This window comes from Nicotiana sylvestris, chromosome 5 (assembly GCF_000393655.2).
Source record: "Nicotiana sylvestris chromosome 5, ASM39365v2, whole genome shotgun sequence".
NCBI classification, from domain to species: domain Eukaryota; kingdom Viridiplantae; phylum Streptophyta; class Magnoliopsida; order Solanales; family Solanaceae; genus Nicotiana; species Nicotiana sylvestris.
Genome location: NC_091061.1, coordinates 74,824,136 through 74,840,764, shown reverse-complemented (window position 1 = coordinate 74,840,764; position 16,629 = coordinate 74,824,136). Strand labels below are relative to the sequence as shown.

Genomic DNA, 16,629 nt, shown 5'->3' with positions numbered 1-16,629 from the left:
CACCGGTTCTGTTTGTAAAGAAGAAGGATGACACAATGAGAATGTGCATTTATTATAGGCAATTGAACAAGATAACAATTAAGAATAAGTATCCTTTGCCTCGCATTAATGATTTATTTGACCAGCTTCAGGGAGCGAGGGTGTTCTCCAAGATTGATCTCCGTTCGGGTTATCACCAATTGAAGATTAGGGAGTCGGATATTCTTAAGACGGCTTTCAGGACCCGATATGGTCATTATGAGTTCCTTGTGATGTCTTCCGGGCCAAGTAATGCCCCAGCAGCGTTCATGCATTTGATGAACAGCGTGTTCCGGCCTTATCTCGATTCATTCATCATAGTCTTCATTGATGGTATTCTGGTGTACTCGTGTAGTCAGGAGGAGCACGCGGAGCATTTGAGAGTCATGTTGTAGAGATTGAGGGAGGAGAAACTTTATGCAAAATTCTCCAAGTATGAGTTTTGGCTCAGTTCAATGGCTTTCTTGGGGCATGTGGTGTCCAGCGAGGGTATTCAGCTTGATCCGAAAAAGATAGAGGCGGTTCGGAGTTGGCCCAGACTGTCCTCAGCCACGGAGATTCGCAACTTTCTTAGTTTGGTAGGCTATTATCGCCGGGTTGTTCAGGGATTCTCATCTATCGTATCGCCCTTGACCAAGTTGACTCAGAAGGGTGCTTCATTTGTATGGTCGGATGAGTGTGAGGAGAGCTTTCAGAAGTTTAAGACAGCTTTGACCACAGCTCCAGTATTGGTTTTTCCATCAGCTTCAGGTTCACATACCGTGTATTGTGATGCTTCGAGAGTTGGGACCGGTTGTGTATTGATGCAGGAGGGTAGAGTTATTGCTTATGCTTCTCATCAGTTGAAGCCCCATGAGAAGAAGTACCCCGTTCATGATTTGGAGTTGGCTACCATAGTTCACGCATTGAAGATTTGGAGGCATTACCTGTATGGCGTATCTTGTGAGGTGTTCACCGATCATCGAAGTCTTCAGCATTTGTTCAAGCAAAAGGATCTTAATCTGAGGCAGTGGATATGGTTGGAGTTTCTTAAGGATTACGATATCACTATATTGTACCATCCGGGAAAGGCCAATGTGGTGGTCGATGCTTTGAGCCGGAAGGCAATGAGTATGAGAGTTTGGCATATATTCCAGTTGGGGAGAGACCTTTTGCAGTTGATGTTCTGGCCTTGGCCAATCGGTTTGTGAGATTAGATATTTCGGAGCCTAGTCGGGTGTTGGCTTGTGTGGTTTCTCGGTCTTCTTTATATGATCGCATCAGAAAGCGCCAGTATGATGATCTGCATTTACTTGTCCTTAAGGATAGGGTTCAGTATAATGATGCCAGGGATGTGACCATTGGTGATGATGGGGTATTGAGGATGCAGGGCCGGATCTTCCTGCCCAACGTGGATGGGCTTCGGGAGTTAATTTTGGAGGAAGCCCATAGCTCGCGGTATTCCATTCATTCGAGTGCCGCGAAGATGTATCAGGATTTGAGTTAGCACTATTGGTGGAGAAGAATGAAGAAAGATATTGTGGGATTTGTAGCTCGGTGTCTCAATTGACAACAGGTGAAATATGAGCATTAGAGACCGAGTGGCTTGCTTCAGTAGATGGATATTCCTGAGTGGAAGTGGGAGAGGATCACTATGGACTTTGTTGATGGACTTCCACGGACTTTGAAGAAGTTTGACGCTATTTGGGTGATTGTGGATCGACTGACCAAGTCCGCACACTTCATTCATGTGTGTACTACCTATTCTTCAGAGCGGTTGGTAGGGATCTATATCCGAGAGATTGTTCATTTGCATGGTGTCCCAGTTTCCATGATTTCAGATAGAGGTACTCAGCTTACTTCACAGTTTTGGAGGGCCGTGTAGAGAGATTTGGGTACTCAGGTAGAGTTGAGCACAACTTTTCATCCTCAGACAGACAGGCAATCCGAGCGTACTATTCAGATATTAGAGGACATGTTGCGTGCTTATGTCATTGATTTCGGAGGATCATGGGATGAGTTTCTACCGCTTGCAGAGTTTGCTTATAACAACAGCTACTAGTTGAGTATTCAGATGGCTCCATATGAGGCTTTGTATGGGAGGCCGTGTAGATCTCCAGTTAGTTGGTTCGAGCCCGGTGAGGCTAGGCTATTGGGGATTGATTTGGTATATGATGCTTTGGAGAAGGTAAAGGTGATTCAAGAAAGGCTTCATACAGCGCAGTCAAGGCAAAAGAGTTATGCTGATAGGAAGGTTCGAGATGTGTCCTACATGGTTGGCGAGAAGGTTTTGTTGAAGGTCTCACCCATGAAGGGTGTTATGAGATTTGGGAGGAAAGGGGAATTGAGTCCTCGGTTTATTGGGCCTTTTGAGGTGCTTCGGAGGATTGGGGAGGTGGCTTATGAGCTTGCTTTGCCACCCAGATTGTCGAGTATGCATCCGGTATTTCATGTTTCTATGCTCCGGAAGTATATTGCGGATCCGTCTCATGTTTTGGACTTCAGCACGGTTCAGTTGGATGATGATTTGACCTTTGATGTGGAGCCAGTAGCTATTTTGGGTCGTTAGGTTCGGAAGTTGAGGTCAAAGGATATAGCTTCAATGAAAGGGCAGTGGAGAGGTCAGCCCATGGAGGAGGCTACCTGGGAGACCGAGCGGGAGATGCATAGTAGATATCCTCACCTATTCGAGGCTTCAAGTATGTTTCTTGACTCGTTCGAGGATGAACGTTAGTTTAAGTTGGGGAGGATGTGACAACTCGGCCAGTCGTCTCATGAGTTACCGCTCTGTTTCCCCCATTTCTGCTTCTTTATGCTTCGTTATCCGTGTTTTATGTGATCGGATTGATCAGTTTGAGTTCGGAAAGGATTTGGTAAGAAATGAGACACTTAGTGTCTTTTAAGAAGGTTTAAGTTGGAAAAGTCAACCGGATATTGACTTATGTGTTAGAGAGCTCGAATGTGAGTTCCGATGGTTCGATTAGCTTCGGGAGGTGATTTATGGCTTAGGAGCGTGATCGGAATTGGTTTTGGAGGTTCAGAGTAGAATTTGGCTTGAATTGGCGAAGTTGATATTTTGGCGATTTCCGGTTGATAGGTGAGATTTTGATATAAGGGTCGGAATGGAACTCCGAGAGTTTCAGTAGCTTCGTTGTGTCATTTGGGATGTGTGTGCAAAATTTTAGGTCATTCGGACGTGGTTTGGTTGGGTTTTTGATCAAAAGCGTGTTTCGGAAGATTTTAGAAACTTAGGCTTGAATTCGATGAATTTTTGTAATTTGATGTTGTTTGAGGTGTTTTGATGATTGGAACAAGTTTGAATAAGGTATCGGGTTATGTTTGTGCTTTTAGTTGAGGACCCGGGGGCCTCAGGATCATTTCGGGTGGTTATCGGAGAATTTGGAACTTGGTTGCAGCAGCTGATATTGCTGCTTCTGGTGTTTTCACACCTGCAGTTTGGGGACCGTAGGTGCGGTGCCACACGTGCGAGGGGGAAGGCCGCAGATGCGAAAGTTAGTTTGGCGAGCAGTTTCCGCAGAAGCGGTCAAGGTGGCCGCATCTGCGAAGCCGTAGATGCGGAATTTCTATCGCATGTGCGATTCTAGCTATTAAGTGAGGGACCATAGAAGCGGTTGTTTTGACCGTATATGTGGTACCGCAAAAGCGGGTTTTGGACCGCAGATGCGAAAAAACCTGGGCAGAAGGTATATATTTCATCCTTCGCGATTTTTGAAGGGTTTAACCATTTTTGAACTCGGAATTGGGAGCTTTGGGCGATTTTGAAGAGGGAAATCAAGGAGACTTCGTTGAGCTAAAGATTTTGGACTTAAAACACACTTCTATGGTAATATTCCATGGATTAGGACTGAAATTTAAGGAATTAAAGGACTAAAAATGGAGGTTTAGGGCTTGAGTTTAAGAGGGCTTTAAATGGAGAGTTGAGGGGTCATTTGGACTCCGATTTTGATGTTTTTGATATGTATGAACTCGTGGGGAGACGAGGAATCTAATGATGTAAAAATTTCTGAGTTTCGAGAAGTAGTCTCGGGCCTCGGGTTTTGCTAATTTCGGAATTTTTGGTATTTTTCGATTGTTTTCGCTTGGGCTTTGTTCTCTTAGCATATTGTGACGTATTCGTTCTGATTTTGGATATATTCGACGCGTGTGGAGGCCGATTCGAGGGGCAAAGGCGTCGCGAGTTAGAGATTTAGCTGGTTCGAGGTGAGTAATGATTGTAAATGATGCTCTGAGGGTTTGAAACCCCGGATTGCATATCGTAGTGCTATATTGAGGTGAGACACACGCTTGATGACAAGCGTAGGGTCGTGCACTATTGGGTATTGTGACTTGGTTCGTCCCGATTGATGATTTTACCGTGTATTTGACTGAAACTTATTTGCTATCATCATGATTTAGGCTGATTGCCATATTTGGGCTTCGTGCCAACTATATTTGAACCCTTCAGGGATTTTTATTAATATTTCCTCACTATTTTGACTTATTACTTGAACTCAGTCATGTTAAAAGCGATCAACCTTGGTCGCTAATGTATTTAGAATAATTATTTAATTATTTTCTCCAATTTAGCGACCAACGTTGGTCGCTTTTCTTGACAGACAAGTTTGGAGTCTAATTTTTTGTCGCTTTTTTCCGGATTTCTAATAGTGATTTTTACATTATAATGTGAGGATGAGAGTAAAAGCACGAAGGTTGATTCCATGCAAGTTTATTGATTTCATTACTCTTTACTTTGATATTTGGAACGTGGACTTGACTTTGTGGTTTTGTTATTCCCTTTTGAAAGAGGCTTACTCAGTGACACTTTATTCTATGTTTTCGTTTTATGCCCCTTTATTTTTGTATTTGTTATCCCTTTCACTTGCCATTATTCTGTTGTTATATTTGACTTTTTATTTGTTATTTCGTCATTTCTTGATATATAATTGTACAGGTTTATTGTAGGTGTCTTGTCTTAGCCTCGTTACTATCTCGTCAGGGTTAGACTTGACACTTACTGAGGATATTATGTTGGTTGTACTCATATTACAATTCTGCACGTCTTGTGCAAATCCGGATATTGGTACCAGTGGAGTCACGAGGGGTGCTTAACAGATACTGTGCAGGTGATTCGAGGTAGAGTTGCATTTCATTCGCAAACCTTGAGTCATCTTCTTATTTTTGTTGTATTGTTTCCAATTTTCCGGACAATGTTGTATTTTTCTGAGAACAGTGCATGTAGTAAACTCTAGAAACTCATGTACTTGTGACTCCACATCTTGGTATGGTTTGCGTTAGATGTTGGTTTTAGACTTATTATATTTATCTTTTTTATGCTATGTTATTATCCTGTTGTTAGTCAATTAATATTGTAGTTTCTTTTGTATTTTACTGTTGCGTGTTATCTTGGCTAACTATCGATGTTAGGCGCTGTCACGACTCCGATTGTGATTTTGGGTCGTGACCCTTAGAAACACATATGGATAGAACAGTTCTAATTATCCTTACGAGAAATTCTTAGTCATAACCAAGTGACAAACTGTGCTATCAAAAACTCTTGGCAGAGGAGACGGTATTTTTGTCCCAAACTGTGACAACCACACAAATCTTTCTAAGACAGACAAGAGCATATATCACCTTCTATATGCAATAAAGGTCATGAAAACAAGATAATAATTACTAGTACTACTTTATCTCACAAATGATCATTTTTTAACATTACTTCATCTTTTACTTTTACTGCCAACAAAACAAACAAAAAAGAAAAAACAAGCATGCAAGAAATTATCTAAGAACTTAAGACTCTATGAATTACGTTAAGAAATTCTTCATGAGCAGTGAGCTGAGGGAAATGGCCTCGAGTGTTGATGATCTCCACCGTTGATTCTCCCTTGATGTTGGTGTGCATGAACGTAGCAACTGAATTTGGAACAGCAAAATCAATCTTGCACTGAATTATGGTACACGGGGTGACAACCTTTTCAAGAATGGCTCGATAATCACTGAGAAAAACTGTTTTTGCTAAAGGCAATGCAACTTCAACTCCCATTCTTTTCAAAGATTTCTCGAATTTCTCAACAGAGGGAGGATCACTTGGATCCACAGCTATACGAGCAAAGCTTGAACTCCAAACGCCGTAGTTCTCCTCAATGTTTTGAAACATCTGCTCTATATCTGCTATTTCAAAACCTCCTACATAATCTTCCAAGTTAATGAACCTATACGGCCAGGGAAAAGAAAAAATGAGTTGTTAGGGGAGATTATTTTGAAGACACACAAGGGCCAAACACTGGTGTATAAAAGGATAAACCGTATCTTTCGACAGTTTCGACCTATTAATTTACAGAAGATGATAGTTAATATTTGCAAGAAAAGATTAACTTTTTCCATACGGTATAACTCTGATGATGCAGTCTTTGGTCAGTGGATTCAATTGATACAAAAGTTATACGCATGTGAAAAATTACTAAATTGTTTAATAAATATGAAATTCTGAACTTATTATTTCAAAAGTTTATTGATTTCCAGTGCTAAGAACGATAAGGGGTCGTTTGGTACGAGAGATAAGGTGAGATAAGATATTAAATTTATACTGTATTTGGTTGGCAGTATAAATTTATTTAATCTCATACTTGATCTAGGATATCCTATCTTATTCTACCTTATCCCATCAAATGTGGGATTATTTTATCTCATCTCTCATGAGGTATAAATTAGTTTTGGAATTATAATCTTGGAATTATAATTTCGGAATAATATAGTCCGTGTACCAAACGACCATATTGAATCCATCAAGTTTAAACATAGAATATGGATGTAATGATGATGTTCTCTTAACTAAAACAAGAAAAAGGAAGGTTTGCCGTGGTGATCATTCTACTCGTTAGTTGTTACCACTATTAATAATACTTCCTTTTACCTTTACAAGAAATTAACTATTTAAGGAAGTTATCAAAGTTTGATCACTACCCTGGGAGATGGTTTTGTGTAGGACTAATATCATTGATTAGCTAGTACGCATAGTAATAATTAGAATAAACTTAGTGGCGTTTGGACATAAAAATTGTAAAATTTCAAAAAAAGTAAAAAAAAAATCAAGTGAAAATGATATTTAAAAATTAGAATTATGTTACATAAATACATTTTTTGGTTGTTTTTTAAATTTTTGTGAGTGATATTAAGTGAAAATTTTGAAAAATAATTTTTTTAAGTTTTTAAAATGTTTGAAAATTCCGAAAATTCAAGTGAAAACGGAAAATTTTATCCAAACATAATTTCGAAAAAAAGTGTTTTTTTTTATTTATGGTCAAACGGCCCTTAAAAAACCTTTACCGAAAGGTGCAAGATAAAGTGGTGAAAATTGCATTCCAAGTAAGGAAAAAAGAAATACTATCTCTTAATGGTGACTCATACAACTCTTATTTCCTTTACTAGGAAACATCAGAACCCAATATATGCAGAAATATACAGAGAAAGAAACATAAGCATATACAGGCATGTCCATACAATGAGCATCTAAATTAATTTTTGTTTGACTTCTGATAACTTAATCGAGGGTAGTCAAAATTGTTTAAGACGATAAAATAATTAAGTAAATAAAAGCATACTCTTTTTTGCAGTTTAAACTTTTAAATAAGATAATCACACAACTCAATATGGTACAAAAGCATAAGGGGTGACTATTACCCCACCTAAAAGTAAGAAAATAAATAAAAAGAGTGAGGTATAGATAAAAATATAATTAAGTAAATTAAACTAGAAAATAACCTGGGAGAAGATGCAACAAGGATGAGCCTGGTGAAGAGATTCGGTCTTTTGATAGAAGCAATGCAACCAATGATGCCAGACATGGAGTGACCCACAAAAATAGAAGAATCCAACTTCATTTCATCAAGGAGAGCTATTAAGTCATCAGCAAAAGCTTCATAGGAGGAGTATTTCTGAGAGTCAAAAAGACTTTGATCTTTAACAGCACCAGAAAAGCTCCAGTCAAAGAGGAGAATCTGGTAATTAGACATGAGTTTGGGCAATATTTTATCCCAAACAGACTGGTCTCCTCCATACCCATGTGCCAGAATTATGGTTTCTTTTCCTGAACCTATTATTCTTGCTTTCATGTTTGTGGACAAAACACCCTTATGCAATATCACCATCTTTTAATTTATTTGCTTCTAGTAGGAAGAAGAAAACAGAACAAGTATGGTTGAGTAGTTATTGGCTTTATTTTGTGTAGTCTGTGGCTACAGTTATATAGGAAAAATGAAGGAGGTTTATTGGCCAAAAAGACGATATTATTTTAACTGTTAATGTCAATATCAAGAGAAAACCATCTTTATATTTAATATAGAGTTATCTTTTGCCGGCTTTTTGATATGGACAACGATACGATTATAAGCGATTAGTTGTAAATTATGATGTACAAAAGGACATTCTGTATATAATGGTAGGTTAAAAAGAAACATATAGGCTGAATGTTTATTACGTGGAAATATATATATATATATACGCAAGTGGCAAGTGCGACCTTGGTCTGAACTGATTTGTTTAGTTAATTACCACATCAGCTTTTTGGCCTTTGGTGGACAAAGAATATCATATAATCTTTTTAAAAATCTAAAATAAGGGGAGAAAAAATGGCTGAATTAATTAAGATGAATGGTGGCAAGGTTAATCAGCATGTTTTGGGTATCTTGTTACCAAAGAAGAGAAAAAATGATAGTACTAAATTCTAGCCAATCAAAACAGAGTTATATAGAGTACTACTCTCTCCATATTTGTTTGATGCATTTTGAGTTTTTGTGAGTCAAATAAGTGTTTCTTGTACCATGATTTTTTTCATTTGCCTTATAAATATTTTAAATTATTAATTATTGTAACTTAGAACCCGTTTGAATTGGCTTATTTTAAGAGTTTTTAAACCAAAATAGCTTTTAACCCGTTTTATAGCATTTGGATAAAGTAAAAAAAAATACTTTTAAACACTTATTTTTGTCACGCCCCGACCTCAGGGAGCTCGACCGGTGCTCAATCGAGATAATCCGGCCGAGCAAGCTTACTAGATTTCCTTCTACCCAACTTACCCGTAAATAAAGAATGAATACATTTTATTAATTAGACAATGAGATAGTCATGTGAGCCACCCCAGTTCAGTACCATTAGTTGCATCATTTATAAATCTCCAAAACAATATATTTCACAATCATAGTTTAACAGTGGAAGCAGGTAATACAATTACAACATCTTTAGTTTAATTTTCCCACACCAATACACAACTTACACTATGTCTACGAAGCCTCTAATAGATACAAAAGAGTACAATAATAGTGCAGGCAACAAGGCTCTGACTATTCCTCAAAACATAATATTACACACAGAACAAAAGATGCACGCCCCCGGAATGAAGTGGGGCTCACCAAGTCAGCTGGGAAGAATGAGACCGCTATCACTGATCATTGTCTTCCGCTGTGGAATCACCGACATCCATTAAAGATGCAGCGCCCCCAAAAAAATGGACGTTAGTACATGTCGAATAGTACTAGTATGAAAACCAAACACCTGATCAAGGACTTGGAAATACAAAATGATTATGATGAATCATGGTAACAATAGAATTGCATAGATAGCTCTTAAAGCTAAAGCAATTTTTTCAAGAGCTTTTAATAACATTTATAAATTTTAAGTCGAGATCCTCTGTAACCACCTTCACACAAAGCATTACCGCCGCCTCAGTCCAATGTAGGCGGGTGGAGGTGCAATCATAATACCACAAACTCTACTCAAGCGGCCCTGTCGCCTCATCCCAATGTATGTGAGTGGAGATGTAACCACAATACCACCACTCTACACATGCCGCCTCACGCCAATGTATGCGAGTGGAGGTGTACTCCCAATCACAATCTACATAATTTGGCATAATAGCCTTCATTTGAAACAGGATTTGAAGTTATAACATTTAGATATGCAATCCAAACTTAGAACACATTCTCAAATAGTAACACAACATAACAAGAATATTTGGAATACGTATTGAACATATATCTTTTGTCACATGGGACTTACAAGGGTACTGTGGGATTCAATTCTAAGAGAAGAGTTTAGCCAATATACTTTGCTTTGAGCTTTCTTAAATTACTACAATGTTCCGAAAACTCTAGCAACCTTAATCTATTTAGAAACATAACAAAATTTAAACATAATTTGAAAGATATTCGTGGGTTCACCTCATTTAAGAATTTTATCAAACACTAAGTGTGCATCATGATCTCAAGGTTCTTCTATGGTGGATTCCTTCATCTCACAACCCAATCTTTACCAATTTGAGGTCAACAACCTTCTCATACACCTCGTTGGTACATACATGTATAATGATACTCTCCCATACAAGAATCACACTCCCTATTACCCAAAATCCGAAATTGAAGAATTGGTGAAAAAAATTCTTACCTTTTAGAAGCCCTAACAAGTTCCTCTTGATGAAATTCCAAGGCTTGACTCATGTTGAGTAGTGAAATCGTTGAATCCTCCCCTTTCTCTCTCTAGAATAGCTCTCACCTCTCTCTAAAAATTATCAGATGAACCCTCGAAAATGACTCCCAAAGACTTTTCATGAAAATGGGATCGGGTAAAATTTACAAAACTTAATCTTGCCAATACAAGGTCTGCGGTCGCAGATCGAACCGCAAAACGGGTATGCGAGCCCGCAAAAAGGACCGCAAAAAAGGGTCCCAAAAACCGGGCTATTCGGGTTGGGTCTGCGGTCTGCAAACCAGTTCTGCGATCATATAATGCGCCGCAGAACTCCCCTCCAAAAGTCCTCATGCTGGGTCTGCGATGGGTTCTGCGGCCCGCATAATGGTTCTGCGACCCGCATAACGGTTCTGCGACCGCACAATGGACCACATAATGGTCCTAAAATTTAGCTAAAATTTCTGCTTCACTCTGCGGCCGATCTGCGACCCGCAGAGTGATTCTGTGGTCGCATAGCAGACCGCACAAATACCATATTCTACAATCCTTAACACAATAACCTACCTCGTCACCGCGAGACCTCAGGTTCTAGGTGAAATTTTTACGGGGCCTTATAGTTTTTAAGCTAAAATGACTAAAACAAACCAAAAGTCAAAAACTAGAATTCCTAACTTAAGACTTGTGCTGAAAAGTCACTTAAAATAAGTTCATCCAAACGGGCTCTTTATAGTATTTTTATGTAGTATTTAGATATATAAATTTTATTTCAGAAAAATTTAAAAATTTTATGTCTGCATTTGCGATCAACATTGAGAAATTTGAGTCGCAAAAGTGAGAAATTTGACTCTCACTGATATAATTGTTGTGATTCCCGGTTCATATTTTTATTAGAAGAGAGAATATGAAAAGATACGTAGTTAACATGTTTTTTTAATATTTGCATACATATTTAGCTTTTGTGTAAACAAACTTTGTTTCTTCATTAAATCACTCTTTAGTCAAATATGAGCACATAAAACAATAAAGTAGTGATACTCTTGTAGTACTCCCCCTATTCCGTTTTATGCGACATTATTTTTATTAATATATTTTAAAAAAGAATGATATTTTTATTTTTAAAAATATTTTTAAGTTTAAACTTTTTATTTTACTCTAAATGACATGCTTTTATAGTAAAAAAACATTAAGAGGTGGTCAGTTTCAAAATCCTTCTTTCTTAGTTAAATTTAATACCGAGTCAAGCTTAATATTACAAAAATTAAATATTGAGAGCTTTACAGTAGATAAAAGGTTAGGGTGATGAAAGCGATGAGCTCAGCATGCATTGGATTAGTAGAGGCGAGGAGAGGAGAGGGCAAGGAGTTGTCAATCTCGCCGGCCACCATTCAAGCTCTAGCTAGGGCTTGGAATTGGAATTAAATAGAAGAGAGGTTCTATTTTTTTTTTTTAGGTCAGAAATGGAAGAAAAAGTAAGCATTGACATGACTACTACTAGAAGATGTAAGAATGGAAGATGAGATTTTAATTTATGAGGCTGTTGAGATCATTTATTGATCTTTTAGTTTCTGTTGAAAATTTGCTGGACCAATAAATTTTGTAGGCTGCCACAGCCTCAATATATACGTGAGAAAAATGTGTCTCTCCTCTTCATTTTTCCTATTTCTTTAGATTTTTATTTTTTATTTTTAAGTACAGAAAAGAAGAAGAAAATATTTATATTTTTGTGGGTAACTAATGGCTTACCCACACCACAAATAATAGTGGCAATATATTTCAGTATAATTTGAGAAATAAAGAAGGTGGCAACTACCCAAAAAAAGAAAAAAAACTTGTGATTGAGAATTATATTTTCAAAGACTTAATGAAATGAATGTCTAAGGAGGATAGCTGGTCAGATAATAAAAGGTCATCAGCAGCCTTTTGGTTTGAAATCAAAGTGCCATTTGCAGTTAGGAGAATGGAGAAAAATGGTTGTCCGTATGAATCACCAAACATTAATTGCTGTCATAATTGTAAAATCCTTTTAACTAATTTCATTTCATTCTTCCATTTTTGGCTCTTAGCTGCTTCTGTTTTTGTTGGGAAAAAATAGCCTTTGGGCATAATACACTTATGGGGGTGTCCCATTAAGGTAATTTAACCCTAACCATAAGTATAATCTATATATATATATATATAAAGGAGGGCTTGGAAAAGATGACTTGACACTTCTATAAAGCCAAGAATGATATTTATCTATTTTCTCAGATTTTTGGGTTTTCCCTCCCTTTTCTACTTATATATTCCATTTATTACGTCCTATTTTTACAAACCCAAAAATCACATCCCAAAAACCAAACGTTTTCGTTTCCAAAGGCACCACCCCACGGACTGAGGAAGCTAACGGTTTCTTCCTTCATTTTACTTAATAGAGAAGTGTAACGGTTTCTTTCTCCATTGTGGATGAATGTATATTCAATTGATTGAAATCAATGTATAATAAATTACATGTGCCTATATAAATTATGCATTAGGCTTTGATATTCCTTATCTAATTCCCTGGCGTTATCTTGAACTTCAAAGATTTTCCGTCTGTTGTCTCAGTTTTACCGGAAGAAGACTAGCAACTAAAAGATTTCAAAATAATGAATGAGAGTGTTACATAATGCAGTCCCATGTTTTAGCTGTTGGTGGCAGCATTAGTTACGAGAAAATTGATTAAGACTTCTCCTATCAAGGTATTATTGTCATTAATTTTGCTGACATATATATGTAATATAAATTGACTGAAATGCTTCTCAAGATTTTGTCCTATCAAAGGTGCTATATTTTAATTTTTACTTATTTCTGTATATTTTTCAAAAAATTTCCAGAAATTGGATACTAGAAGACTTTTCAGCAATGTTTCTTCTCAGTTTTAAGCCAATCTACTAATGTTATGTTGGCGAACTTAAAAAAACTAAGAAGAAGATAAATAGAAAAAATTAGTATAAAACATATTGAATTAGTGCAATTCAAATGCAAATTCGTGTTACTTCATACGGTCTTATTCTCCCATAAATTCTTTGACACTTCTTTCTAAAAGAAGAACGAATTGAGGTGTTCAAAGGACTTTTGAACAGATTATTGTATTGTATATGAACAATTTGAGAACCGTTCACCTCTTCATTTGCTATTTTCTAATATGATTTTGTAGAATTGCTATTACTATCATGTTATGGAGAGATGGCTGCGAAACAAACATTATTGGAGGAGGCAAGGGAAAAAAGAGTTGATGTAGTAATGGTTTCATAGACTACTCCTCCACCAAAATCGATCCTTACATGCTAGAGACATTTCTTATTTGCTTTTATATCCTTTTTTTTCCTTATCATTGTAATTGTTTGCTTTTCCATGTTTATTGGTGTGAAGGTTCATGTTGCAGTTACTTCATCCTCAGCTTTGTGCTTTGTGTGCAAATGATGAAGCGTGAATTTTGTGTTTATTGTAATCACGAGGATATCTCATTGAAATTTTGTAGCTCGAGCTCTGTGAGGATTATGGCAAATAATTTTACCCTCTTTAACCTGCTTATTTTAATTAGTGATCAAGTTATGTCGATGGATAAATAAGGTATTCTTTTATATAATAGCATGTTCAATTGATTATTAAAGAGTGATTTTTAAAAAAATAAAAATTACGACTTCAATTATTTAATTTTATTTTAATTTTTAAGACCGCGCAAAGCGCGGTAAATTCACTAGTTTATATAATAAAAGGATGGCTATAGAGTTAGTAATTCTCTGCATCTTGCCACGTGAGGATTCCTGAACAATCAGTGATTCGAACAAGATTGTTGCACTCGGTTCGCTTCCGCTTTGGAGAACTATCATAAGTCTCTTAAACTAGCAATTACTTGCAATATTACTGTTTTAAGAAGTTCCATTAAAGCTAAGGAAGAGAATTGACAAAAATATCTATAACCTCTATGTATATATCTATCCTCAACAACGACTGTCATATCTTGAGTCCCTGTAATTACAAATTCCATTTAACAAACATTTGTTCCATTATTACAAGCTAAATCAGAAAATTCTGTTTGGTGTCATATTGATCTAGTTAGCAGCCCAGCCTGATTGTCAGGTATCAATACAAATCTGTTTGTTAATATAGAAAAGGTTGCTTTTAAGTGTTTGTTAAATGCTTGGATAGCCTTTTAGAATTAAATAATTTGGATCGTCATACGTTTTAAATTAATTCAAAGTTTATGATCACACTATCTCTATTTGTTTTCTTTATATATATTTTTTAACCTACTATGAAATTTTAATTAATTTTTACATTAATATTTTAACTATAATAAAAATAATATCACATTTTATTTTAAATTCTAACCTTCAATTAGTCTAAAATATTAATACATAAGTTCTTTGATTATTATGTTCCAAATCTATTGAGTTTTCTTATAGTAATTTTTTTATTACATACAATTAAATTTTCTTTCTCTTTAGTTTCAAGATAACAATTTTGATTTAATTTTTATTAGTAAAATTACCTACATAAATTATTTATATTGTATTTTTTAAAATTTTAATTTGTTGTCAATTTTTTTTTATCTAGTAAGACTTCAATTTCGTAGTCCTAACCATAGCTTGAGCGTTCTCATCATAATTTTAAGAAATTTTCAATCTCAAGTTTAAGTAGTATTTCCCTTCCATTTCTAATATTAATTTTTTTAATTATTTTCTTTAATTTTACTGTTACAATATCTAATATATAGTATTATCATGTTTCCATATAAATTTTTATTAAGTTGCCACTTTATTTAATATCGTTATCTATTATTATTCTTTAATGTAATATGGATAGATATGTTGGAATTCTTAAAGTTATTTAAATTTTTCAACAAGTTTTTTAAATATTTAATGTTTTATTTTATTTTATTTTCTAAACTAATTTCTTGTATAAATATTCTCACATTGTCACTAAATAATTTTTTTTTATTTTTAATTTTTTATATGTTAGAGTTGAGTTATGCGTCCTTATTCACAATAAGATTTTTTTTAGCATAATAGATAAAAAAATTCTCATTTCAAATTTAAATAAGTTTTATCTTTTTTTTTTCTTTATGATAAAATATTAAAAAAAATTCTATTTGTTTTTCTTATTTTTTATTATATTATTTAATACTTAATACTATTATATTGTCACTTGGATTTCATTATCTTGTTTGGATTTAATATCTATTTCTACCTCACGCATTTAATATAATACAAATAAAAATAAAAAAATTATGTCAACAATAACTTTGACTCTATTGCTCATATTCTAAAATATTATGTTTCTTATCATATTAGTAAAAGAAAAATTTCATCTCAAATTTAAAAGTCATATCCTTCTCTTTTCTAAATTGAACACTATTTTCAAAAAATCATCTTATACTTTCAAACATAAATTAGTCGCACTGTATTCAGATATGAATTAAAATGTTATTTTCTTATTTGTTTGATTACATTATATTAATAAAATTTCCGCTATCATTTTATTTCTCTACATAATATTGTCAAGAATATAAAAATTATGAAATGAAAAAAAAAACAGAGCATGTTCAATCTTAATTTATTTTCACCATAAATTATATTTGATCAAATCTAATTTGTCTTAATCCTTATTAGATTTCTCTAAATATATTTAGAGTATGTCTTAAAAGTACCTATTGGTATTTTATTTGAATATGCCACTTAGCTTAACCTCATGCTTCACTACTATCCTTTTAATATAATATAGATATAGACAAATAGATATTCTAAAATATGATTTTTCTTTTCATATTAAAAAAAAATCTCATCTCAAATTCAAATAAGTCTTATTCTACTCTATTCTGAATTGGACAACATTTTCAACAAATCATCTTATGCTTCAGATATAAACTTACTAACTGCTTCAAATATTAATCGGAAAAAAACTTTTTCTTATTTATTTGAACACATTATATCTAATTGATGTAATAATATTTCTGCTATCATTTTATTTCTCTTCCTAATGTTTTCAAAAATATAAAAATTATGAATTGGAAGAAAGGATCATATTCAATCTTAATTGATTTTCACCATAAATTAAATTTGATCAAATCTAATTTATCTTAAGTTTTATTAGATTTGTCTAAATCTATTTTGATTATATCTTAAAAGTGCCAAGTAACATTTGCTC

General features: G+C 34.9%; 1 protein-coding gene across 1 annotated transcript; it reads right to left on the bottom strand.

Moving 5' to 3' along the window:
- Nucleotides 1–5,650: 5,650 nt before the first annotated feature.
- On the bottom strand, nucleotides 5,651–8,217 carry LOC104239951 (probable esterase KAI2). The gene is made up of 2 exons (XM_009794710.2): nucleotides 7,762–8,217; nucleotides 5,651–6,212 (listed from the first exon to the last, which is right to left on the bottom strand). The coding sequence occupies exons 1-2, from the start codon at nucleotides 8,145–8,147 to the stop codon at nucleotides 5,783–5,785; spliced, it is 816 nt and encodes a 271-aa protein (XP_009793012.1). The 5' UTR covers nucleotides 8,148–8,217; the 3' UTR covers nucleotides 5,651–5,782.
- Nucleotides 8,218–16,629: the final 8,412 nt, after the last annotated feature.

What these genes read in the sequence shown, in the direction of transcription:
- LOC104239951 (XM_009794710.2), bottom strand. Translation starts at nt 8,147, where the DNA reads ATGGTGATATTGCATAAGGGTGTTTTGTCCACAAACATGAAAGCAAGA. An exon ending in CTTGTTGCATCTTCTCCCAG is followed by an intron (nt 6,213 to 7,761) that starts GTTATTTTCTAG and finishes CTGGCCGTATAG; the next exon opens with GTTCATTAACTTGGAAGATT.